Source organism: Maniola jurtina, chromosome 23, assembly GCF_905333055.1.
Source record: "Maniola jurtina chromosome 23, ilManJurt1.1, whole genome shotgun sequence".
Taxonomy (NCBI): domain Eukaryota; kingdom Metazoa; phylum Arthropoda; class Insecta; order Lepidoptera; family Nymphalidae; genus Maniola; species Maniola jurtina.
Window position 1 is genome coordinate 8,881,031 of NC_060051.1, and position 21,826 is coordinate 8,902,856.

The window sequence follows — 21,826 nt, forward strand, 5'->3', positions numbered from 1 at the left end:
CTCTCACGCCCGTGTATACAAAATAGATACCTACATATAAAAGCCAAAAGAAATATAATATACTTACATACATAAAAATAAAGAAACCTACACAAATATAATATAATACTTACATAAATACATATTTGTACTGGACGGAAGATTACACCCCGGCAGGGGAGACTAAACGGCCAGGGGTTAGGGCGACAGGTTGAGAAATCGGCGGACTATCTTAGCCGAGTCCTAGTAAGACCGCTTTTTCTGTATTTCTCTACAAAAATCCTGTATTTTTTTTAAAGTTCACAATATATTGCAAAAAAAACATCTGACTGACGCTAGAAGTCAATGAACGTTCCGTATACAGACCACTTGAAATCAATGCCGCATTGACCCGTGTTTTGCACGCTATTCAATGCGGGTTTGAAAAATACTAATTACTAAAACTACAAGATAAGGCAAATGGTTATTGGTATTGGACTGTGTTATCATAGTAGGTATAATAAATAGCGCTAGGTGTTTGTTACCGTTCTGGTTACACCCTCTATTAGGTACTACCAATAAAAGGTATAAACAATAGATGAAATACGAACTACAACCCAATATAAAATTGCGATTTCACGGTGTCATTTTGTTATCAGTCATCATAAAAGTGAAGTTTTAATAAAATTAAAATAAAAACGTGCGTGTCGCCCTCCGACCGGGGGGGTTAAGTGACGTCAGCTAACCCGTGTCTCTTACAATGTTGTGCTATTACGATCTAACATTTAACCCATTTTTTCGACAATTTCACCCAAAAAAAACCGGCCAAGTGCGAGTCGGACTCACACGAAGGGTTCCATGCCAGAGCTGTGATAGCCTAGTGTTTAGAACGTCCGGCTCCTAATCGGAAGTCGGGGGTTCGATCCCGGGCACGCCCCTCTAACTTTTCAGTTATGTGCGTTTTAAGCAATTAAATATCACTTGCTTTAACGGTGAAGGAAAACATCGTGAGGAAACCTGCATGCCTGAGAGTTCTCCATGTTCTCAAAGGTGTGTGAAGTCTGCCAATCCGCATTGGGCCAGCGTGGCCGACTATGGCCTAAACCTTCTCACTCTGAGAAGAGACCCGTGCTCAGTAGTGGGCCGGCAATGGGTTGATCATGAACAAAAAATCTCAAACCAGTCTATAAACATTCAAACTCAAAATCATTTATTCAAAGTAGATACTATTGTACTCCTTTTGATGGTCAGAATTGTTAGATTTGTAAGACGATATATAGAGGTGATAATAATTAATTACGTAAACTTAAAACTAAAGCTACGAGGGTTCGCTCATTATCGTTCCAATATCTGCAAGTTAATGATGAACAGCGCCATCGTGATGTGATTTAGTAAAGTAATTAATTGGTCATGGACACTATTTTCTTTTAATGCAACTACAAATTCACGGTTTTCGGTTTTTTTTTAATATACTTGTGCTCTAAGACCTACCTAAGTGCCTCTTGTGATTCTAGGTCAACAGCAAGTACTTTAGGTGTAAGTTTTGATTTTCTTATCTTGATCTCTATCAAGATAAGAAAATCAACTTCTCTAAGTGAAGTGTTCCCTTTTTCCTTTCGAGGTACGGAACCCTAAATACCGCTGATTTTCCCATAAAAAATTACCAGATGCAGCGAAACTTTACAAAAATCAACCCTCGCTTGTCACGCGATTTTTAATGGCAGTTTTTTTAATAAAACACGATTTTCGATTTCACTTTTTTTTAGGAATCCAAAGCTGACAGTTGACGCGAACATAATCTTTAATTAAGAGTATTTTTGGCGGGAATTTTTTCAATGGTTCTCCGAAGGGGTCACAGTTTGGTTGCGTGATTTATTTATTTATAATTTTATGGAATAATTGATTTTGCGTGCGCTTGAATGGAGTGCTAATCTTATGTCGTATTTAATTTTATACATTTTTGTTGATTAGGCTGGATCTGATGCAATGTATTAGAACAGAATAGAATAGAATTGAATTTATTTTCATTCAAGTAAACTTTTACAAGTGCTTTTGAATCGTCAAAATAATTTATCACTGGTTCGGAATGCCGTCCTACCGAGACGAACTAGCAAGAAACTCGGCGGTTAATTTACCTCTGAGTAATATTAAACCTCCTAAAACACCCTCTGGCACAGTGTTAAGAAAAAGTCTGGGTTCGATTCCTGACCTATGTATGCCTGTACAAAAATCCTGTATTTAAAAAAATCCAGGATTTTAAAAATATTTTTTTCCCAAGTTTTTTATGGTATTCGTTTTTGCTAGTGTTCTGGTTACACTCTGTCTACACTAGTCTAAGATAATAGGGGTTTTCTTCCAAATTTTTTTAATATTTGTAGAATAAAACACATAGTATTTGTATATTTAATTTATTGAATACGGTAGAAATGTTTCGTAGTAATGAAAAACAAATACATAACAAACAGACGGGTCTAGGAACATATACCGACCGATGCGCGTCGCTTACCAAAACACTTATTTTCTTCTCTGTTTAAAAAAGAAATAAAAAACAGAAGAAGGAGAGAGATAGAACAAAGAAAAAGCTTTTAAAAATGTAGTCTCTGTTAAAATACGGCAATGCTCTACAAAGATAAAAAATTGCATCATTATTACCTATTGATGGAAAATAAAATAGTAATTGGATAAGGCAATATTTTCAATAAAAAAAATATGGGAAATTAATAAGTTCGCTTGATTTTCTAAACATGGCTAGCCACTCCCGTAGCCACTTTTCTTAAAGTGCAGTCTTCACAAATCTTTAAGTTTACTCGTAATTAATTCATAATATTCAAATGAGAACCAAACTATATTACTCAAATATTTTATCTTTTTGGTCAGGCTTTACATGTAAAATCTTTAAGCAGAATTTACATTACGAAATTAGTGGCACGAAACTAGTTTCACGACATTAATTTCATTATCAATTGCACGTGTAAACATTTAACTTCGCAATGGCTGCGGCTGCGTTTTAATTGACGTTAAGTTGATAGTCAATTAATTCTTTTAAAATGTTAAAAAAAAAAAAACAAATAAAGTAATGGTAAGCGACGTCATCAGTTTTAAGGTTTAGCTTTCTCCTGAAGCCAATATATAATTCTCTTTAATTTTTAAAAAATATAATCTAACCAACGTGGACGCCAATCGATCTGTATTCAGCGAATTATTTTGAATGTAGTTAAGGGTACCTATATTGTTATTAAAAAATCTTTTTCTATTTTTATCTAAAAATAGTCAAAAGTGTCACTTTTCTCCGATTTAGAGTATTTCAGTTTTATGGTAACACTTTTATTATTTAAATATCGTAATAGGCCATTATAGACATCCACATCGGCGAAATTAAAAATGTACTTATCAAAAAAAGTTTTTTGACTAGAAACAACACAGATTTTATAAAATCGAAAAAATATTAAGTACCCATTTCAATTTATATACAGTCGCACGAAAATCATAGTTAAAATTAGAGACTAGAAATACACTTAGAAATAAATAAAAATTATGTCTAATTTTTGGAATATTTGTTTTGGAATTTTAAGGAACATAGTTTGTTCGATAAGTGTCAACATTTTTTTACAATTTATAATAATTAACCTCATAGCAAAGAACATTGACACATATCGAAAATCTTATATATAAAACTAAAAATAAGATTTTTATATATTTTTGTCTAAAAATTCAGCTTTTATGTAAGTATATATTTTTTTATAATATTACGTGTATTCTTTATTACATTGAGATCCAATAAATTTTGCAACACATTCATGTAAATTGCTATCTGATTGTCTAAATATTGGTTTTGGATCGCAGCTTTCCGCGAAAATTATTTTGTAAAGTCAATTTTGACACCTCATCATACAATATCTGTCAAGTTTAACTTTTACAAAAAAAATTCAACTTTGACACCCCTTCATACAATAACCACAACAAAATTTATTCAAACTGTTAAATTTTAGAACAGTTACAAATTACGATTTGAATGTCATAGCGTAAGGGGGCCCTTAAATTCCAGTGGAAATATTATAATATTATGTTTATGTATAAAGATGTAAAATTTATTAAAGACAGATATAACAATCCTAGTGGTTTTTTTTTTATTTACTGTAGGAATTAAATATTGTAGGTAGGTACGTATTAACATTGGTCTCAATATAGTTTGTAAATTGTAAGTTGCCACAGACTAAAGAAAAAGATAGATGGAACCCTCGCGAATAAAATAGCGTGTTATAAAAAGTGGGCCTAGTTGCATCGTACAACCAGAACCTTGTGTTTTAAAGTTTCCTAATTGATTTTAGAGCTGGTATTAATGTGTGGAGATATCAAACCACGACATTCACCCACTCACAAAAATTGAAAGATTAGCACCAGCTCTGGTGGCGATCGTAAATGCTCAAGTTCAATTTATAGGTAAAAAGATAGTCTACTTTTTCAATCGGATTCGATAACTTTTTTCGATGATAATTTTGGCATCCCACTTATTACCTTTTTGCTTTATTCTGTGAAGTTGTCATAGATTAAAATTAACAATCATTAGTTTTAACATAGATAATTAACTAATTTCGAATGCAGTAAAATAAAAGAAGACAAAAACCGTAGTGCGACCATACCACTGTTTATGAGCATTGTACCCGAGCGAGTTACAAAACTATGTCTAAACATTTTGCTGTAGTCCCTCCTGTATTTTTCTACACTTAAAATTAATTTGTACTGTATTTGTATCACCAACCTCCGTTATTCCTCTGGCCTATACATTTGTACTGTCAATTATCATTTATATCAATTACATCTATAAAATATTATCGGTACATTCGCTCGGTGTACAATGCCATTAAGAAAACAACTCTGAACACAAGTATTTATTTCACTACATTCATTTATCGATCGATTCTAACTATTTAAACTCCGTAACAGTAAAAATTCCGCGTTCCCATCAAAAGTTATACCCAAAGCTACGTATAGATGTTCGCACTTGCTCGCTCAGAGCCGTCCCCATTCCTCTATTCTCTAGGACCAAATACTTTGTGACATCGTACCGTCTAAACACGTGAAATGTGTGTTATATTTCTTCATAAATGTCTACATCACCAATTGTAATTAAAGTGTTCACCTCTTTAATAATTTTTATATGAAGCTTTGTTGTATTGTGAAATACCACTAACAAGATACTTAGTTAATTTCACGTTTTTTTTTTGTGCCAGCATCTATCCAGCAATTTACGACTTGGCAGTTTATGTACCATTTGATGTTATAAAAGTTACAATTTCAATATCATGGAAGATCACACCCAGCGCTCTGAATATAAGTATTCATTTAAAAACGTGACACAAGAGTAACGTAAATCTGTCACAATTTATGAAGATGTCAAATCACAACATTATACCGTCCATATTAAATGACAGACGTACGAACAGTTAACGTTGACTAGAAAAGTTACACCAGATCCTCAGGTCGATAAATGACGTATTTACGGCTAAAAGCGAGCATGCTCGAGCGTTTATACGCAGCTTAAAACGCGCACCTTGGTGGGAATTTAAATAGATTTCAAAAGATCGTGACCACGCGTACAATTTTTTATTAATTTTGTTATTATTTTTAAAACATTATTAATATAATTTGTTGTAATGCGCGCGCGCGCCTCCGCTCTCAACCCAGGTTGGAGTTTGGCTGTGTAAGGAAGACTGTAAGGAAGGTCTGCTTTTGCAACTCAAACTTCGTTAAGGAACTCTATATCTATATCAGGAACTAATTTAGGAACATTTATTAGTTTGTCAGTTGTTTAGTATTTTTAAGATTTTCTAACATCAGCAGGTTTAAACAACATGTCTGTAGAAATCGAATTATAAGGGAGCTAGCTCAGCATTTCTTGCTGATTATTTTCGTTAGGAATATCATGACTATTCAAATGCACACAAGGCTTACTTGATTTTTTGAATTTTATACTAATGGATTAACAGTTTCACTTTGACAAAACTTTGGTGTCTAAAATCAATGCGGTATTTGCCACTAAGGTGATTAGCTGGTACTTCACTATTGATGTGAATACCCAATTATTCAAAGTTTAGTACCAGAAATTAAGCCAATAACAACAATTGAATATCTTCCCAATACTATTATCTTACTAGTAATATTGCACACAGATTCGTATTTTTCTATTAAGGTTAATACAAATGCATGTGGTTTAAGCCTACTGTTTTTTTCGCTACCTCTCAAAATATACCTTTAACAACGAAACTGTCAAGATCGTCTAAGTCTTTATATAAATCAGTAACTATTTTATCATTAGCGTTACCCTGATCTTCAATCACTATATTATCATTATCAGGTAGCCGTCGACTGAGTTGAGGGCGGACCCGCGCGCGACCTCTAGTGTTCATTAAATTACACCTTAATTACATACATAGGAACTTTCTTTAGAAGCTGCATGGTTTATACAAGCTAACCTCCACAATGATCTACCGAATAATGAATCATTTAAACAAACTTGTCTTCAAAATAAGGTTCTATCATCATAATATAATAATAATAAAATTTAGGACATTTGTCTTATTCATCTCTAATATACAATATTTGTAGATTTTCAATAAGATATTTGACAATTTATTATAAAAATATTTTTATTAAAACTATGCGAGTTTGTAGTTTTTTGTACTACAAGTTTATCTGACGTTTAAATTCTATTTGTGTCATAGGGTCTATTAAACGAAAATTAGCCTTTTATCCAAAAGTCATCATATTTCTTAAATTATTACGAGAAAGATTTAGTACATTGAACTTTCTATTTTCATTGCCTTATTTTCATCAGTACCTTTATCTAAGCAATTGAAATTTTAACCCTTTCAACATTTGAATCAAGAAAAGTCTTTTGTTTTGTAAGACATATTTTTCATATTTCTATTAAAATTGATATTATTGTATATATTATATTCATATTAGATGAATGATTCAGATTCTGAGCTGTTGCAAAAGTTTGCTACCATACTAGAGACGAATAAAACATGTCCGCAGTAACGTATTAAGTTAAATATAAATGACTATATAAATAAATAAATAGAATATAAAACGCGAAGCTCGGCCAACGACTGGAGGCGGACGGGGCTCAGCCCGGCCCGCCCGCGCCGCAACAATGACCCGTAATGACTGATGTGTTACACAACAACGGCCGAGCTCACGACCACATCTAATCAGATTATGCTAAATTACGTTTAATGTTGATCACTGCCCAATAGTACGTATCTTTGTGCTTAAGTCTCCCTAGACAACAATAATAGTATCGAGTAGCTAACATGGCGCGGGCTCCGTCCGCGGCGAACTATGCTGCACTTCGTGTAACTCCAAAATATATCATACAATAACAGCTTACGAGCTAACGTGAGGTAGAGCGGTTGTCGCAGTACATCTAACGTGGCACCTAGTTTGTACTGTGGGCGTCGCCGCGCCGCGACCGCGCCGCGCTCGCGCCGCGCCGGTCGCGTCGCGGCGTCTCCGCGCCGGCGCGTCGCCCGGCTGTCGTGGCCACCGAGCGCTCAGTGATCAACATCGCACCGGTACTACGACGCTATCGTGAGCACGCACTCACCGATAAAATACATATCCTTTAAATAATAATAACTAAGCCTAGGGTGTATTTCTTCTCCCGATCGAAATCGACGTTTCAAAAACTCGTCTCGGACCGACCCAACGTCGAGGAGATAATAAATTAACCGATTCATAAGCGGCAACTTTTCATATATCACCCTTGAATATAATTCTCAATATACGAAGTTAGACTCTGTCAAAATAAGAGGGCGGGGGGCCGCCGCGCGGTGGAGCGCTGGCGGCGGCCGCGGACAGCTCCTCGGGAACGACCTCCTCTCGGCGATCGCTCGAAGGCACACAGCGTTAAATGTAGTCAGTACGGCGATCGACGCGCGCCGCGGTGTAGTCGCGGCGGCGCGCGCGGGTCGGGCCGGCGGCGGCGGGCGCGCCTAGGCCGGCGTCAGCGTTAGCGTGACGGTGGCGCGGCGCGTGGCGCGGCGCCGCACCGGCAGGAACACCAGCGCCGGCAGCAGGCTCAGCGCGCCACCCGCCTCCTCCAGCACGAATGGCTGCATGGTGAGCGGCGCGCGCGGCGCCCGCGGCACGGCCAGCAGTGCGCCCGCGCCACCGTGCGCACCACGCACGTGCGCCTCCAGCGCCGCGAAGCTCTCCGCGCGGAACTCGCAGCGCGAGCACGAGTAGTCCGCCTCGCCCTCGGCTGAGCCGCTGCCCTCGCCGCTCTCGCTGGGCTCGTCGGCTGCACTCTCACCCTCCGCTTCGGGCTCCGGTTCGGCAGCGCGCTGCGCATGCGCGCGCTCGTGCGCGAACAGGAACGCCAGCACGTCGGTGGTGAAGGGGCAGAAGGCGCAGGCGTAGGGTTTGTCACGTGCTAGCAGCTCGAGTGGGCGCGGCGGAGGTGGTGGCGGGCGTGCGGGTGGCGCGTGCTCGGCTAGCAAGTGCGCGCGCAACGCTCGCGGGCCACGGAAGCGCCGCGCACACAGCGGGCATGGCTCGGGTGGCGCGGCGCCGGGGGGCGCGGGAGGCGCGGGCACGCCGTGCGTGTTGTGCTTGTGCACGCGCAGGAAGTACTTGCTACACAGCTCCTTGTGGCAGATGTCGCAGGTCACGCCGCCCAGCTGAGTGCCGCTCTCCAGCGAGATGCCGTGCATACGCTGCATGTGCGTGCGCATGAAGTACTTGTTACAGAGCTCCTTGTTGCAGATTTCGCAGAAGCTGGAGCCGGCGCCGCCGGAGCGCCGCTCGTCCTGCGACGGCGGCGAGGTGGAGGGCGGTCGCGGCGCGTCGTTGGGCTCCTCGGCGAGGCGTTCGGCCGCGAGCTCGTTCAGCTGCGATATCATCGTCTGCAGCTTACGGAGCTCTTCACTGGCGGAGCCGGGCGAGGCGCCCCCGCGCTCCTCCACTATCAAATTCAGGGGACTAGTTTGACCTTCACGCAGCGCTGCCTCAAAATCCTCTCGATCTTCTCGTTCTCGTTTAATTTCGAGAGTTTCCTCGGTATCGAACGGCGGTGGCAGCGAGAGAGCGCGCGGTGGAGTCGGGGCGGGTGGCGTGATCGAGTGCGGCGTGAGGACGGGTGGCGTGGCGGCGGCCGGCGAGCGCTCGGCGACGGGCGACCGGTGAGGGGGGACGCCGTGCCTGCGCTCCCGGTGGGTCCGGAGGAAGTATTTGTTACAGTACTCCTTGCAGCATATCTCGCAGAACGCCTCAGGGTTGGTCACCCCGAGGCGGCGCAGCGCGTCGGGCTGGAAGGCGGCTTCGCGCGCGCGTCGCGCCGAGTCGGGCGACAGTCGCCGCGGGGTTCCGCCGGAGTCCTCGTCGGAGGCGCGGCGCGGCGGGCTGGGCGCGGGCGCGGGCAGGCCGGCGTGCGGCGGCGGCTGGTCGGCGTCGTAGATGCCGTGCTTGTTGGCGCGGTGCGTCTTGAGGAAGTACTTGTTGCAGAACTCCTTGCAGCACAGGTCGCAGTAGGCCTCGGGGTTGAAGATGCGCGGCGGGTCGTGGCGCGGCAGCAGGCGGAAGGCGGCGAGCGGGTCGAAGGCCGGCAGCGCGAGCTCCCCGAAGGCGAGCGCGCTCTTGTAGATGTCCTGCATCTTAGCGTGCAGGTCGAGCGGCGGCGGCTGCGCGCGCGCCGGCGCAGCCTGCTTGCGGCGCTTGCGGCCCGGGCTGCCGCCACCCTCCCCCTCGCCGGCCGCCGCGCTCGCGCCCTCGCACTCGCGCTCGCGCTTTACCGCCGGCGCCACCGACATCGCGTCACCGCCGCATCTGAAATTGAAAGAAAAACTACGTGAGACCATTTACAACATTACGAGGATAATGATTATGTGATCAGATCAGGGTGCCGGATCCGTGGTCCTACCGCTTTGTACCACTGGTGGGTCTACGGTATACCACCATGCACCCATGGTCCCACCGATGGGTTTAGTAATTTAATAAAATCTTTGAACAAATTTACATAAAAAATAATTTTTGGTTCATTGCAGTTTGAACAAAAAGTTATTGAATCATTCAAATTACAAGTTTTAAAATAGAACCTCCATCAATGCAATGGACAGAAGTTAAAAATGAATTTTGATGGGTATAACATCTTACACTCATATTTTTAACTTCTGACCCTTCATCATTTCTGCAATGTAACAACTACGCAAAGCTTCACTTTTAATAATATGATCAATTGATCAAGGTTTTTCGCGACAACTCCGCCGTCTATCTTTTTACTTACATCTATCATCTCTCAATATTTTTTTTTTATTTTGACATCTATCTCGAAAACTCTATCGTTATATTTTGACTCTATCTAAATACCTACCTATGCCTAATTTATTTCACAACTAGCTGATGCCCGCGACTTCGTCCGCGTTGATTTAGGTTTTTAAAATCCTGTGGGAACTCGATGATTTTCCGTGATGAAAAGTAGCCTATAGCACTCTCCAGGTCCTCAAACCTAGGTCCTATATCCATGCAAAAAAATCACGCCGATCCATTCCACTGATTGAAGGACAAACCAATAAATCAACACACTTATGCATTTATAATTTTAGTACGTTGTGTACGGGGCGTGCTGTGCTAAAATAAAATTTAGAAAGCACGGACTCAAATCCTAAAAATCGTAAATTTCATTAATACTTTCATTTTAAAGTCATAGATAGGTACTTCTACTAATAAACGCACGCTTGGTCACAGAAAGGATTTCAAAAATAAGTACGTAAGTACAAGAATATTAAAAAAAGAATACTAGAACACTGGCTGCTAATTTTTTTTTATCTGGTTGGAAACCAACTTAATATTGATACTGTGAATTACAATTTAAATGTAATTTTCAGTTCACAAGCAGAGATTTCTAGTTACATTTGTTTCACAAAATGAAGAGCTTTTAAAAGCTGATTCTTCAAACAATAAATAGGGGTTACAAAAATATCTTCGTAAAACAATGTCTCCCGTAAAAAAATATCTAAACCCCGTATTTTTGCTGCTGGTAGGTAACCCGTAAATCAAGAAGTGCCAGGTGGCAACCCTACTTGTAGTTCCTTGTAGAATGGAAGTTACTAAGCAGATTCCAATTAGAAAGTCGCCTCACCTCTGATGACTCCTAAAGTCAATGGCCTCCTCCATTTGACTCCTCTATCATCACTATCTTATCACCATTATCCACAAAAAAAGTCCTTCAAATACCAATTAAAAATGTTTAAGTATGTCAAAATATTGATCAATGATGATGATTGAATGATGAGGAATTAGATTGTTATTTAAAAAATAATCAAAAATGTTTAATTTTTAATTAGATTTTCCAAATAAACTAAAATTATTGGATTTACAAAGGCTAACCAATCTTAAGTTGTCACATTTTTCGATTTCAAAATCACCAATCGCTAGAGTTCAAATTGTTCGATTTGCAAAACCAACCGCGATAGTTCGAACCGTTCGATTTTCAAAAAAATCGGTGGCACGTGCTACTGGGTGCGCGTGCGTCGAAAACTGGTGTTTTAGGTAAAAACGCGTGCGATGTACTTTTTTTGTGGAAAATATCAAAATCTCACCCCACCCGAACACCCCTACGAATCAATCGCCTGTTTGGGGGCCGGTGCATTATGTTAGATAGTGGTTACATTCAGCTCAATTTCATTTGAAAATCAGACGTTTCATACAAAATGATGCAGCATACAGCAGGATTAGCCTGGTGGCTAGACAGTCCTGCTGTTAAATACTCTTTAAAGTAAACTGAAATGGCAGATTGGAATGGCAGAAAACTCATAGAGATAGAATAAGTAGGTACTTAGTAAGTGCTATCCTTTCCATAACACTCCCTGCGGAATATTATATCCGGCGGTTTTTTTTTTTTTTTTGGAAATATTTACTTTGTATACTAATTAAAATAAGTTTATGGAATAGAATATTTTTTATTCAAATAAACTTTTACATTTAGAATCGTCAAAATAATTTACCATAATATGAACCCTACTTGCAGATAATGGTGTGCAATAACGACGTACCTTGATGATTGCAGAAACATTGCCCAAAATTTTAATGGTTGGATGGAGTAGCCAAGATGCAGAGCAAATTGGCATAAAAAGTTGAAAAAGAACGTAAATGATAGAAATCGATGGAGGAATCTACTTAAGTGGCCTGAGTCCACAAAGGACTGTAGCATCGATACTGATGATGATGATTGTTCCTGAAAAAAGTAATCATAAAGAAAAATTTATTATAATCATTTTATTAAAATGTCTCTGTGTAATCTTTCACATTTCAATATTTATTTGTGAATTTAAATTGAGATGAGGTTGTTCGACGAGAAGTGCGCTATTTCCCATAAATTGATTCACTGCATTCAATTTCAAGCAGAACATCTTAAATTTTACTCAAAACTAAGACCTTTTACCCATGTAGATCAACCAAAAAGCAATATCAACAACCAACGGAATCCTGCGAACATAATAAAGACGTCCATAAAAATCAATCTACCCCATGTAAGCCGAATCTAATAACAAACAATACATCGCTTTCCTAAAATTTGGAAACACTATCAAAAGGGCGCGGGTTTTGTAAACATCACTATCTCTTTCCCCCTCATACATAACAACTTTATTTGTCTCACTCACACATGTGACGTGATATGTCACTATCTTGCTCTAGCATTTATGTTCTCGCTCGCACAATTATGATTAAGAGTAATAGCGTAATAAATTTAAGTTCAGCCTTCTTTTGAAATATTTTTTTCGCGTTTTTTTCTTTTAAGGAAAAATACGGGAAAAGTTCGGGAAGTATTATTTGGCTTATAAACAAACTGCGGCGAGCCCGTTGGCGCCTTTTTTCATTAGTCGTTGTTTTTTTTTGCCTTCCACGAACATAAAGTTTTTATATTAAGTTCAAAAACAAGTTTAATTGCTTTATTAGGTTTGCTTACACAATAACTGGGATGTAAATAAACTGAAGAGCTGGCGAACAAAACGATTAAAAAAGTACAAGTGCGAGTTGGATTCGTATACGAAGGGATCCGTACCATCATCGTACAAGAAATAACACTTTTTATTTCTTTTTAATTTTTATGGTGGACATGGTTGCCATTTTTAAATTTTGATTGTTTGATGTTGTAGCGGCAATAGAAATACACATTTTGTGAAAAATTCAATTCTCTACCTGTTACGGTTCACGAGATACAGCCCGCTGACAGACAGACGGACGGAGGGATAATTAAATACAATTATAGTGAAATTTTTACAGCTTTCATTTAGTTTGTTGCTCCTGTAAAAGTTGATTTCGTGCAATTATATCGTTTTGTTCGCTAAAACTGAGTACAAGGTTCGTGATTTCAATCAAAACGGTACAACTAAGTACAGTAAAGTTTCAACAGCTTGCATTTAATTTTTTTGTTCCTGTAAAATTTAATTTCGTGCGATTAGGCGTTTCACTGCCAGCTCCTCATCTAAGCTCTTGAAATCATTTTGATTTGTGTGAAAGTTAAATAAGTTGTGTCTAACTTGAATATCAGATTTTCTTCTGTGTACTTACTGTTTTAGAGTATAAACGTCTTTGCAAATAAGTAAATATTCATCCTCAAATTCCTCAGTGCTTGAAGACCAAAGTCTTCGAACAGTGCGTGTTGCCAGTAATGACATATGGATCTGAGACATGGTAGCTAACTATGGACCTCATAAGAAAGCTCAGAGACACTCAGCGGGTGATGGAGAGAGCTATGCTTGGAGTTACTCTACGTGATCAAATCAGAAATGAGGAGATCCGTAGGAGAACCAGAGTAACCGACATGGGTCAGCGGGTGGCAAAGCTGAAGTGGCAATGAGCAGGGTACATAGTTCAAACAGGATAAAGTTGAAAACTAAAACCCGACTGCGATCGTCTTGATAAACGCTAAATGTTAAAGTAAAATTGTTTTTCTGTCGCTTGGTATATTTTAATGTTGTAGGACATTTATATTTGTGAACTCAGAATTTTTCCTCTTTCATTTGACTCCCCACTCGATATAATAGCAAAAAAAAATTTTTGGAGACCCCACTTTTTTTCTTGTAACGTCCGTTAGGTCAATTTTTTTGGTATAAAATATAGCCTATGTCACCCGGATCTTTACGACGAATCGATTGACACCTCATTCATCAAAATCGGCCCAGTAGTTTAGGCGCTACGGTGGAACACACAGAATCTGGATACAAACATACACACATACATACATACATACATAGACGGCTAAAATCATAACCCTTCCTGATGGCTTTGCCACAGTCGGGTAAAAACCAATATGGCGACCACGTACCGGAAAACACAGTGTTGGCATACCACCCCACTTATCATTCCCGTAGATTTACGATTTTGGATAATCTCGTTGGAATTTTTCAAAATCCTTCCTTAGTGTACCCGTAGGATACTTCCCTAAATTTCAAATCCTCCGGTTTAGACTGCAATTCCCTATTCGAAAATATAGACAGTAGAGATAACTGGCCAAACCCTTCTTATTCTGACAGAAGACCCGTGCTCAGTAGTGATGCGGCGATGGGTTGTTGATGATGATTCCCTATCCCACGGGAGTCTTGAAAAATCCGACCATAAGGCCGGCCTCTACAATGTAAAATATACTTTACAAAGGGAACGTATGTGTGAAATGTCATCTTTCAAGGTCCAACAGTTTGGACTGGGCGTTGATGACTCAGTCAGTGAGTGAGTCAGGAATTTTCTTTCTGTTATAAAAAAATTTCAAACATGTTAAAAACTAATTTAAAAAGTTAATCGACTAATGACTAACATGAAATTAAGTAAGTAAGCTTTATTTTGAACGAAGGTCAAACTTAATTGGCTAAAACAATCGATTGTTTCGATGCCGATAGCCTAAAACGCTGTGTTTATACCGGCCAAAGAAGTTATGGTTTTTCATTTTTCAGGCAATAATCCATACTAATATTATAAATGCGACAGCGTGTCTGTCTGTCTGCTAACTCAAACATTAGTTTAACTGATTATTCGACGAAATTTGGTGCATAGATATCTTGAATCCCCGGGGTGGATATTTTCGTCCCGGAAAATCGAAGAATCGCAAGGGATTTTTAAATACTTTAATCCGCCTGGATTGAAGTTGCGAGCATGATCATTGCATCCTGAATACGAATAACGGCAATTTTTTATCCCGGAAAACAAAGAGTTCCACGGAATTTTTCCCGGAAATTCAGGATTCTAAATCCATGCGTACCTACATCATTTTTTATTATATTACTAGATTATGCCCGCGACTTCGTTCGCGTGGGCTTTTAGATTTATCGGAGAATAAAAAATAGGTAGGTAGGTATCTAAAAGGAAAACGTGACTGACTGACTGATCTATCAACGCACATCTCAAACTACTAGACGGATCGGGCTGAAAGTTTGCGAAGGCCGGATTTCCACGCGGACGAAATCGCGGGCATAGCTAGTTGGAGATATGGCCCGAGCTAATGTTAAGGAGTTACTGTAAAATCAGTGAAATACCACTTGCTTAGCGGTGAAGGAAAACATCGTGAGGAAACCTGCATGCCTGAGAGTTCTACATAATGTTCTCAAAGGTGTGTGAAGTCTGCCAATCCGCACTGGGTCACCGTGGTAGACTAGAACCGTGCTCAGTAATGAGCCGGCGATGGTTGATGATGGTGATGATGGTTAATGTTAGTTCGAAGAAATAAATGAAGTAGGTAATAGTTTTCAATACGATATCCCAATAACGAGGGTCTAATAAAGGTTTACGTTTGACATTTACAAGGCCCCGCGGACAACGTGAATGTCGCTCTTTGGGCCGCCATGTTGTTTTACAAGTTACAATTTGTAATAGAGTGTATTACATTTTGCAGTTACACGAATTTTTTTTCGGTCAACAATAATTCTTTGAGCAAAGAAACGTTTTATTCCGTAAGTAACTACAAAATTTCGACAAAAGATGGCGGCCTCAAATCTGTTGTTCTATTTTGCGGCTATTTCAAATATTGTAGGTATCTGAGTTAATCTTAAGTGGCAGCTAAAGAAGTATTTCTTCAATTAGTAATGCTCAAAGTAGAAGCAGTAGCTGGCAACATGGCTTCAGTTTTTTAGAAATTACAATTTGTAACGAAATGTATTTATATTTTGCAGTTGTTACTTGTTACACAAACTTTTTTGGGGTCAATAATTCATTGCTCGAAACATTTTTCCCTTATACACTAACTATACCTACCTACCTACTTGGTAATTTAATAAGACACTTCAATAAAAGATGGCAGCCATTTTTAACCCCCGACCCAAAAAGAGGGGTGTTATAAGTTTGACGTGTGTATCTGTGTATCTGTGTGTCTGTGTATCTGTGTATCTGTCTGTGGCATCGTAGTTCCTAAACGAATGAACCAATTTTAATTAATTTTTTTTTGTTTGAAGCCACCTTGGCTTGATCGAGAGTGTTCTTAGCTATAATCCAAGAAAATCGATTCAGCCGTTTGAAAGTTATCAGCTCTTTTCTAGTTACTGTAACCTTCACTTTTCTGAGGTATAATAAATTTTTAATTAACACTTGTAATAAGACACTTCGATAAATGATGGCGGCCATTTTAAATATTGTACCTGAGTTAATCTTAAGTTGCGCCTAAAGGAGTATATTTTCTTAAATTAATGCTCAAAGTAAACCACCAGCCAGCAATTAGGTCCGTACGTACATGCCTTGGTGTTTTACAAATTACAATTTGTAACGACTGTTAAGTATTACATAAATCTTTTTGCTTCAATAATTCATTAGTTAACATTGCTTGAAACATTTTTTTTGGTTCCACGACTGATGTTAATATCTTCTTCATAATCCATTCCATATGGATGTCCATATCCTTCTTATATAAACGCCGCAGTCATATAAACGTCTGCTCCACAGTAGTAGGGGATTCGCCGGTTCTGCCCCAGGCCCTGGCCCCCTCCCATGCCTCGCTGCCTCAGCCCCCTCCGTGCCTCGGTCAAGATCGAAACCTAAAAAAAAAAAAAAAAAAAAAAAAAAAAAAAAAAAAAAAAAAAAAAAAAAGGTTTTGGGGTACGCTGAATCGATTGCGCTCACTCCCGACGTCGTATCTCTAACGGTTGCAAAGTTAGCTTTTCGAAAAACTAATCCCTAGTTCGTTATCTAATTGCTTAATCACCTACTAATGACGCTCTATTGTTCGCGAGCTCGTTGCTTCATTGTATGGGTTTTAAAGGAAAGTCGTGAATCATAACTACTCTTTATTAGCCTTCGAATATTGATTTAAATAACTCACATAAAAATATATCATTCTCTACTGTATTTCCATTGAATAAATCTAAAAAATCTGAACTTGTATAGTAACCCGTAAACATGAAATACAAATACATTATACAATATTCTCCACAAACTGATGTGTAATCATTCTGTATCCGCCTTGTATTGAATTGCCATATTCTTGTATTTCTTTCCAAGAACTGCTTATGATATTTTGGTGGTGCTCGTCCAAATGAATCAAAATATTGTCCAACACCATTTGTATCTATATATATGGCTATCCAATGCGATCCTGGTTTATAATCGGGGTCTAGATTGCTTATTAAATAGGCGGGTGTTTCAACATAAATCGGTAACCGGTTTGCGGCATACACATTGTCTTGCAGACTTGGGTGGATTCTTCTTAAATATGTCTTTATCCCTATTGTATTCATATTACTTCAATACTACTGATCTTATCGCTGCCGAGGATCATACATGAATGGGACGTAAGACCATGTTATTTCAGATATATTATAAATCATCATCATCATCATGATCAACCCATCGCCGGCTCACTACAGAGCACGGATCTCCTCTCAGAATGAGTCTACCACGCTGGCTGAGTGTGGATTGGCAGACTTCGCACACCTTTAAGAACACTATGGAGAACTCTCAAGCATGCAGGTTCCCTCATGATGTTTTCCTTCACCATTAAAACAGTGTTATTTAATTAAGTACTTGAAACGCACAAGACTTCGAAAAGTTAGAGGTGCGTGCCTGGAAGTGCGTCTTAACCACTAGGCTATCACAGCATAGTCTTATTAAAAATAATGGTCCATAACTTAAATAAAAACAAAAAATATTTCTTGTATCAGTGTTTTATTACAAACCTTAATAATAATGTAGGTACAAATTATAACTTAATCTATTTACAGAAATTAGGTTTCTTAGCTGCTATAGTCCACGCTTACATTACGATTTTTATCAATTTCAATAACATTGTCAAACTCTGCATATACGATGCAGTTTATCGTTTCAGGAATAGCTGAATCAAAGCGAACTTCTAGCCTCACACTACCGTGCTTTATAAGATTCCAATGACTAGAGTGAGCTGATAAATCAGGAGTTAAATCGAATGCTAAGAGACAATAGCCTTTTGCATATTGTTCCCTAGATATTCCGTTCCCTTCATTTAAAAAATGGATTCCCGTGCCTGAGAATAACGTATGATAGGCTGAACTGAAAGTATTATCATCGAATGATGGTTGCAAAGCTTTTGAAGGTATTTGTTGGCCATCAATATATAAACTAAATGTATTCATATGATAATTTTCAAAGTTGAATGGATTTTTCGTAAGAGTTCCATTAAATGCTGCGTTGTTAACAAATCCGACAATACATCTTTTAGGAACTTGACCAAGAAAAATATTATCGAGTGTTTTACCCTGAACCCCTGAAGGAATTGTTAAAACTTTAACTTCCGCTCGAGTTATTGGATATTTTGCAGTAGTAGATGCTAAAACTTTTTGATGTGCAAGTAATACAGTCAGAGCAAGTAGTACAGGCGCGTGTCGATTAGTCATTATTCATTCCAGGTATTTGAAATTCCGTAGGTTCGTCATTAGAAAATTCCAACAATACATCTTTATCTAGGTAGTTAGCTTATCACGTTCCTTTTGGCTTTGTTCAATAATTGTTACAATCACTAACCACATTTTTGAAATATTGATTACAAAACCTTTTTCGATAATATGCTGTTTAACTAGTTGTTATCGGTGCAAATACATTCTTCACTAACGATAATGGCATTGGTTTTACTATATAAGCTCAAAATAAATAATTTCTGTCATATTTACTACCTCGTTTCTACTGAAGAGTACTGAGAGAGTACAGTTTGACTTTAAATCTATATTGTGTTCATACAAGTGTTTATTAGCAGTGTGTGATTAAGAAGTGTCGTGTGATAAACAATGGAGGTGAGTGTGTAATTTATTTTCTTTTAGTTCCCTTTAAATTAATGTAAATATTTATGATATCAGTATGATAGTTTATTTTTATTGTTACAGAATATATCGTACTCCCCTTGCAATAGTCAAGAAAACAATACATATAAGCAATATTACTTTCCTGCGAATTTGGTAGAAGAAGAAACACAAAATTTGCTCATAGATCATGAAATGCCATCAAAGAAAATGAAAAGGAAATCTGAAAATATAGACATTTTTTTCGAGTCATCCCCAAAAAATAAAAACAAAACTAGTTCAACAGTAGCTCGAGCTAACAAAGATGGCAGTATATCATATATATCTACGAACTCCAACGATGGTGCGACAGCCACACATCTCATTAAATTAGAGGTGTATGACCTAAAAAAACTAGCCAAAATACCTCAGTCTCAACACTGGAAACATGCTAATGTGAAAATCAAATATTATACAGAAAAGGCTAATGGAAATTTTGCGAACACGAATGAGATAATTTATAATATTACAAAAGAAATCGCAGAAACAGAGGGTTGTAAAAAATACTCATTTAATAATTAATAACTTAATCTATCATTAGTAAACTACCTCACATAAATACTTCACCATAATTTAATTTGTGAGATTAATTCGACGTAACACTTATACAAGCAGTATAAAAACACATTGTAAATCCTATAGTAATGTCAGTAAGCCACCTGGTGCTGTTAATGAATAAGTCTCCCTCTGTAGTCTTATAAACTGTTAGCAATGGAAGATACAATTGACAGCTGTGTTAGCACATTTTTCAACACTTCAATTAATGATGAGGAACTCATTGAGGCTTTAGATTATTTTGACTTACTGGATCCAGCATATGACAATGAATTGTATAATATATGTGAAGCAATTGATTCAATCATGTAAGTATTTAAACATTATTCTTTTTAAAATTATATAATGTGTATTATTGATTGTTTTTATATGCTTCTATTTTTAATTTCTAGCCCAACTAAACAGAAACTTCAAATTGGTGGAGCTTTAAAGCGGTCCAATGATTTCACTGTGAACAACTCTGCGAAAAAAGTGAAATATAATGAGGGAGCCTCAACTTCATCTATTCAACACTCAGAAAATAACTCCACTACACCATCTGCATATTCAGAAGGTAATAAAGTGAAGTGTGATATTTGCAATATTTTTATAACCAAAAGGTATTTTTCTAATCATTTAAAAAGTAATTTACATAAAAATAATCATTTAAAGTCGCACCCATCATTATCGAATGTTTCTGTAATTGATTCAGCTTTTGGACAAAGAATAATAACGTACATGATAAATAGTAAAAATGATGATTTATCGATTTTTAAGACCCCTGAATCATTTTTGAACTCAATAAAAAATGATATTTTATTCCTAGTTCAAGAGTCGATCAAAGAACATACAGTTTTTAAGGTAAACTTCATTTTACACGCAGACTTTATACAACAAACCAAACAATTGACAAATTCATTTGACTTTCAAACATCAAACTATATAGTTTTCCGTGGAGACGATCTAAATATTTTCCTGTCATCATTATGTGACACTTTTAAAAATAAAATTAGTTCTTTTGAAAGAAAAGACAGTGGCTGGAGTTTATCAAACATAAAATGCTTACATATGAATGTAAATAAATTTAACCCGCTTCGTGGTACATCTTATATTGATTTACCTCAAGATATTAGAGCAAAAAAAGCGGTGATAAATGTTAAAAATGCTGATTATATGTGTTTCAAATGGGCATTACTTTCTGCTTTATATCCTCCTGCTAATAACAAAACCGATAGAGTCTCGTCATACAGCATGCATTCAGATAAACTTAAATTTGATGGTATATCATTTCCAGTCAAATTAACGGATATACCTAAAGTTGAAAAGCAAAACAATATAAGTGTGAATGTTTTTGGCTTAGAATATAATAAAGAAAAGAAAAATCATAGTATTGTAGGTCCCCTCTATTTTACAAAATCTCGAAATAGTACTCATGTTAATTTATTATTAATCTCAAATCAAACAAACTCGCATTATTGCTATATTAAAAACATGTCACGACTAGTTAGCAAGCAAATTTCAAACCAAGAACATGCCATTTATTTATGTGATGGGTGTCTTTTACATTTTCCTACACAGGAGAGATTAGAAACCCACCAACAAAATGATTGCGTTCATATCATTACAGAATTACCAAACAGTGAACTATCTAAAAAAAAATTGGTTTGGACAACCATCATCAAACAATAAAATAAAGTTTGATAAGTTTAATAAAAAGTTAAGAATACCATTTGTAATATATGCTGATTTCGAAGCGTTTTTAAAACCAATAAATTCATGCTCAAACGATCCCTCTAAACCTTTTACTGAGAATATTCAGAAACACGAAGTGTATAGTTTCGGATATTATATTAAATGTTCATACGATGATAGCCTTTCAAAATATGAAACATACAGCGGTCCAGATTGCACTAAAGTATTCATGGAACGACTCTATGAGGACATAAAACTAATATGCAGAAAAAATAGTTTTCAAAAACGCCCAAACCCTCTAACAAAAGATGATGAAATAACTATTGCAAATTCTCATAACTGTCACATATGCGAAT

The 21,826-nt window shown here is 37.9% G+C and overlaps 1 protein-coding gene and 1 long non-coding RNA gene across 2 annotated transcripts in view; one reads left to right on the forward strand and one right to left on the reverse strand.

Moving 5' to 3' along the window:
• Positions 1-7,955: 7,955 nt before the first annotated feature.
• Positions 7,956-21,826, reverse strand: part of LOC123877167 (zinc finger protein 219) — a 61,901-nt gene continuing 48,030 nt past the window's right edge. Inside the window, exon 2 of the mRNA XM_045923669.1 lies at positions 7,956-9,786. Within this exon, the coding sequence (XP_045779625.1) occupies positions 7,956-9,770 (1,815 nt within the window). The 5' untranslated portion in view covers positions 9,771-9,786. The remainder of the gene's footprint in view (positions 9,787-21,826) is intronic.
• LOC123877189 lies at positions 19,147-19,589 on the forward strand. Its single transcript, XR_006798519.1, has 2 exons — positions 19,147-19,199; positions 19,290-19,589. It is a non-coding gene; the product is annotated as an uncharacterized LOC123877189 (long non-coding RNA).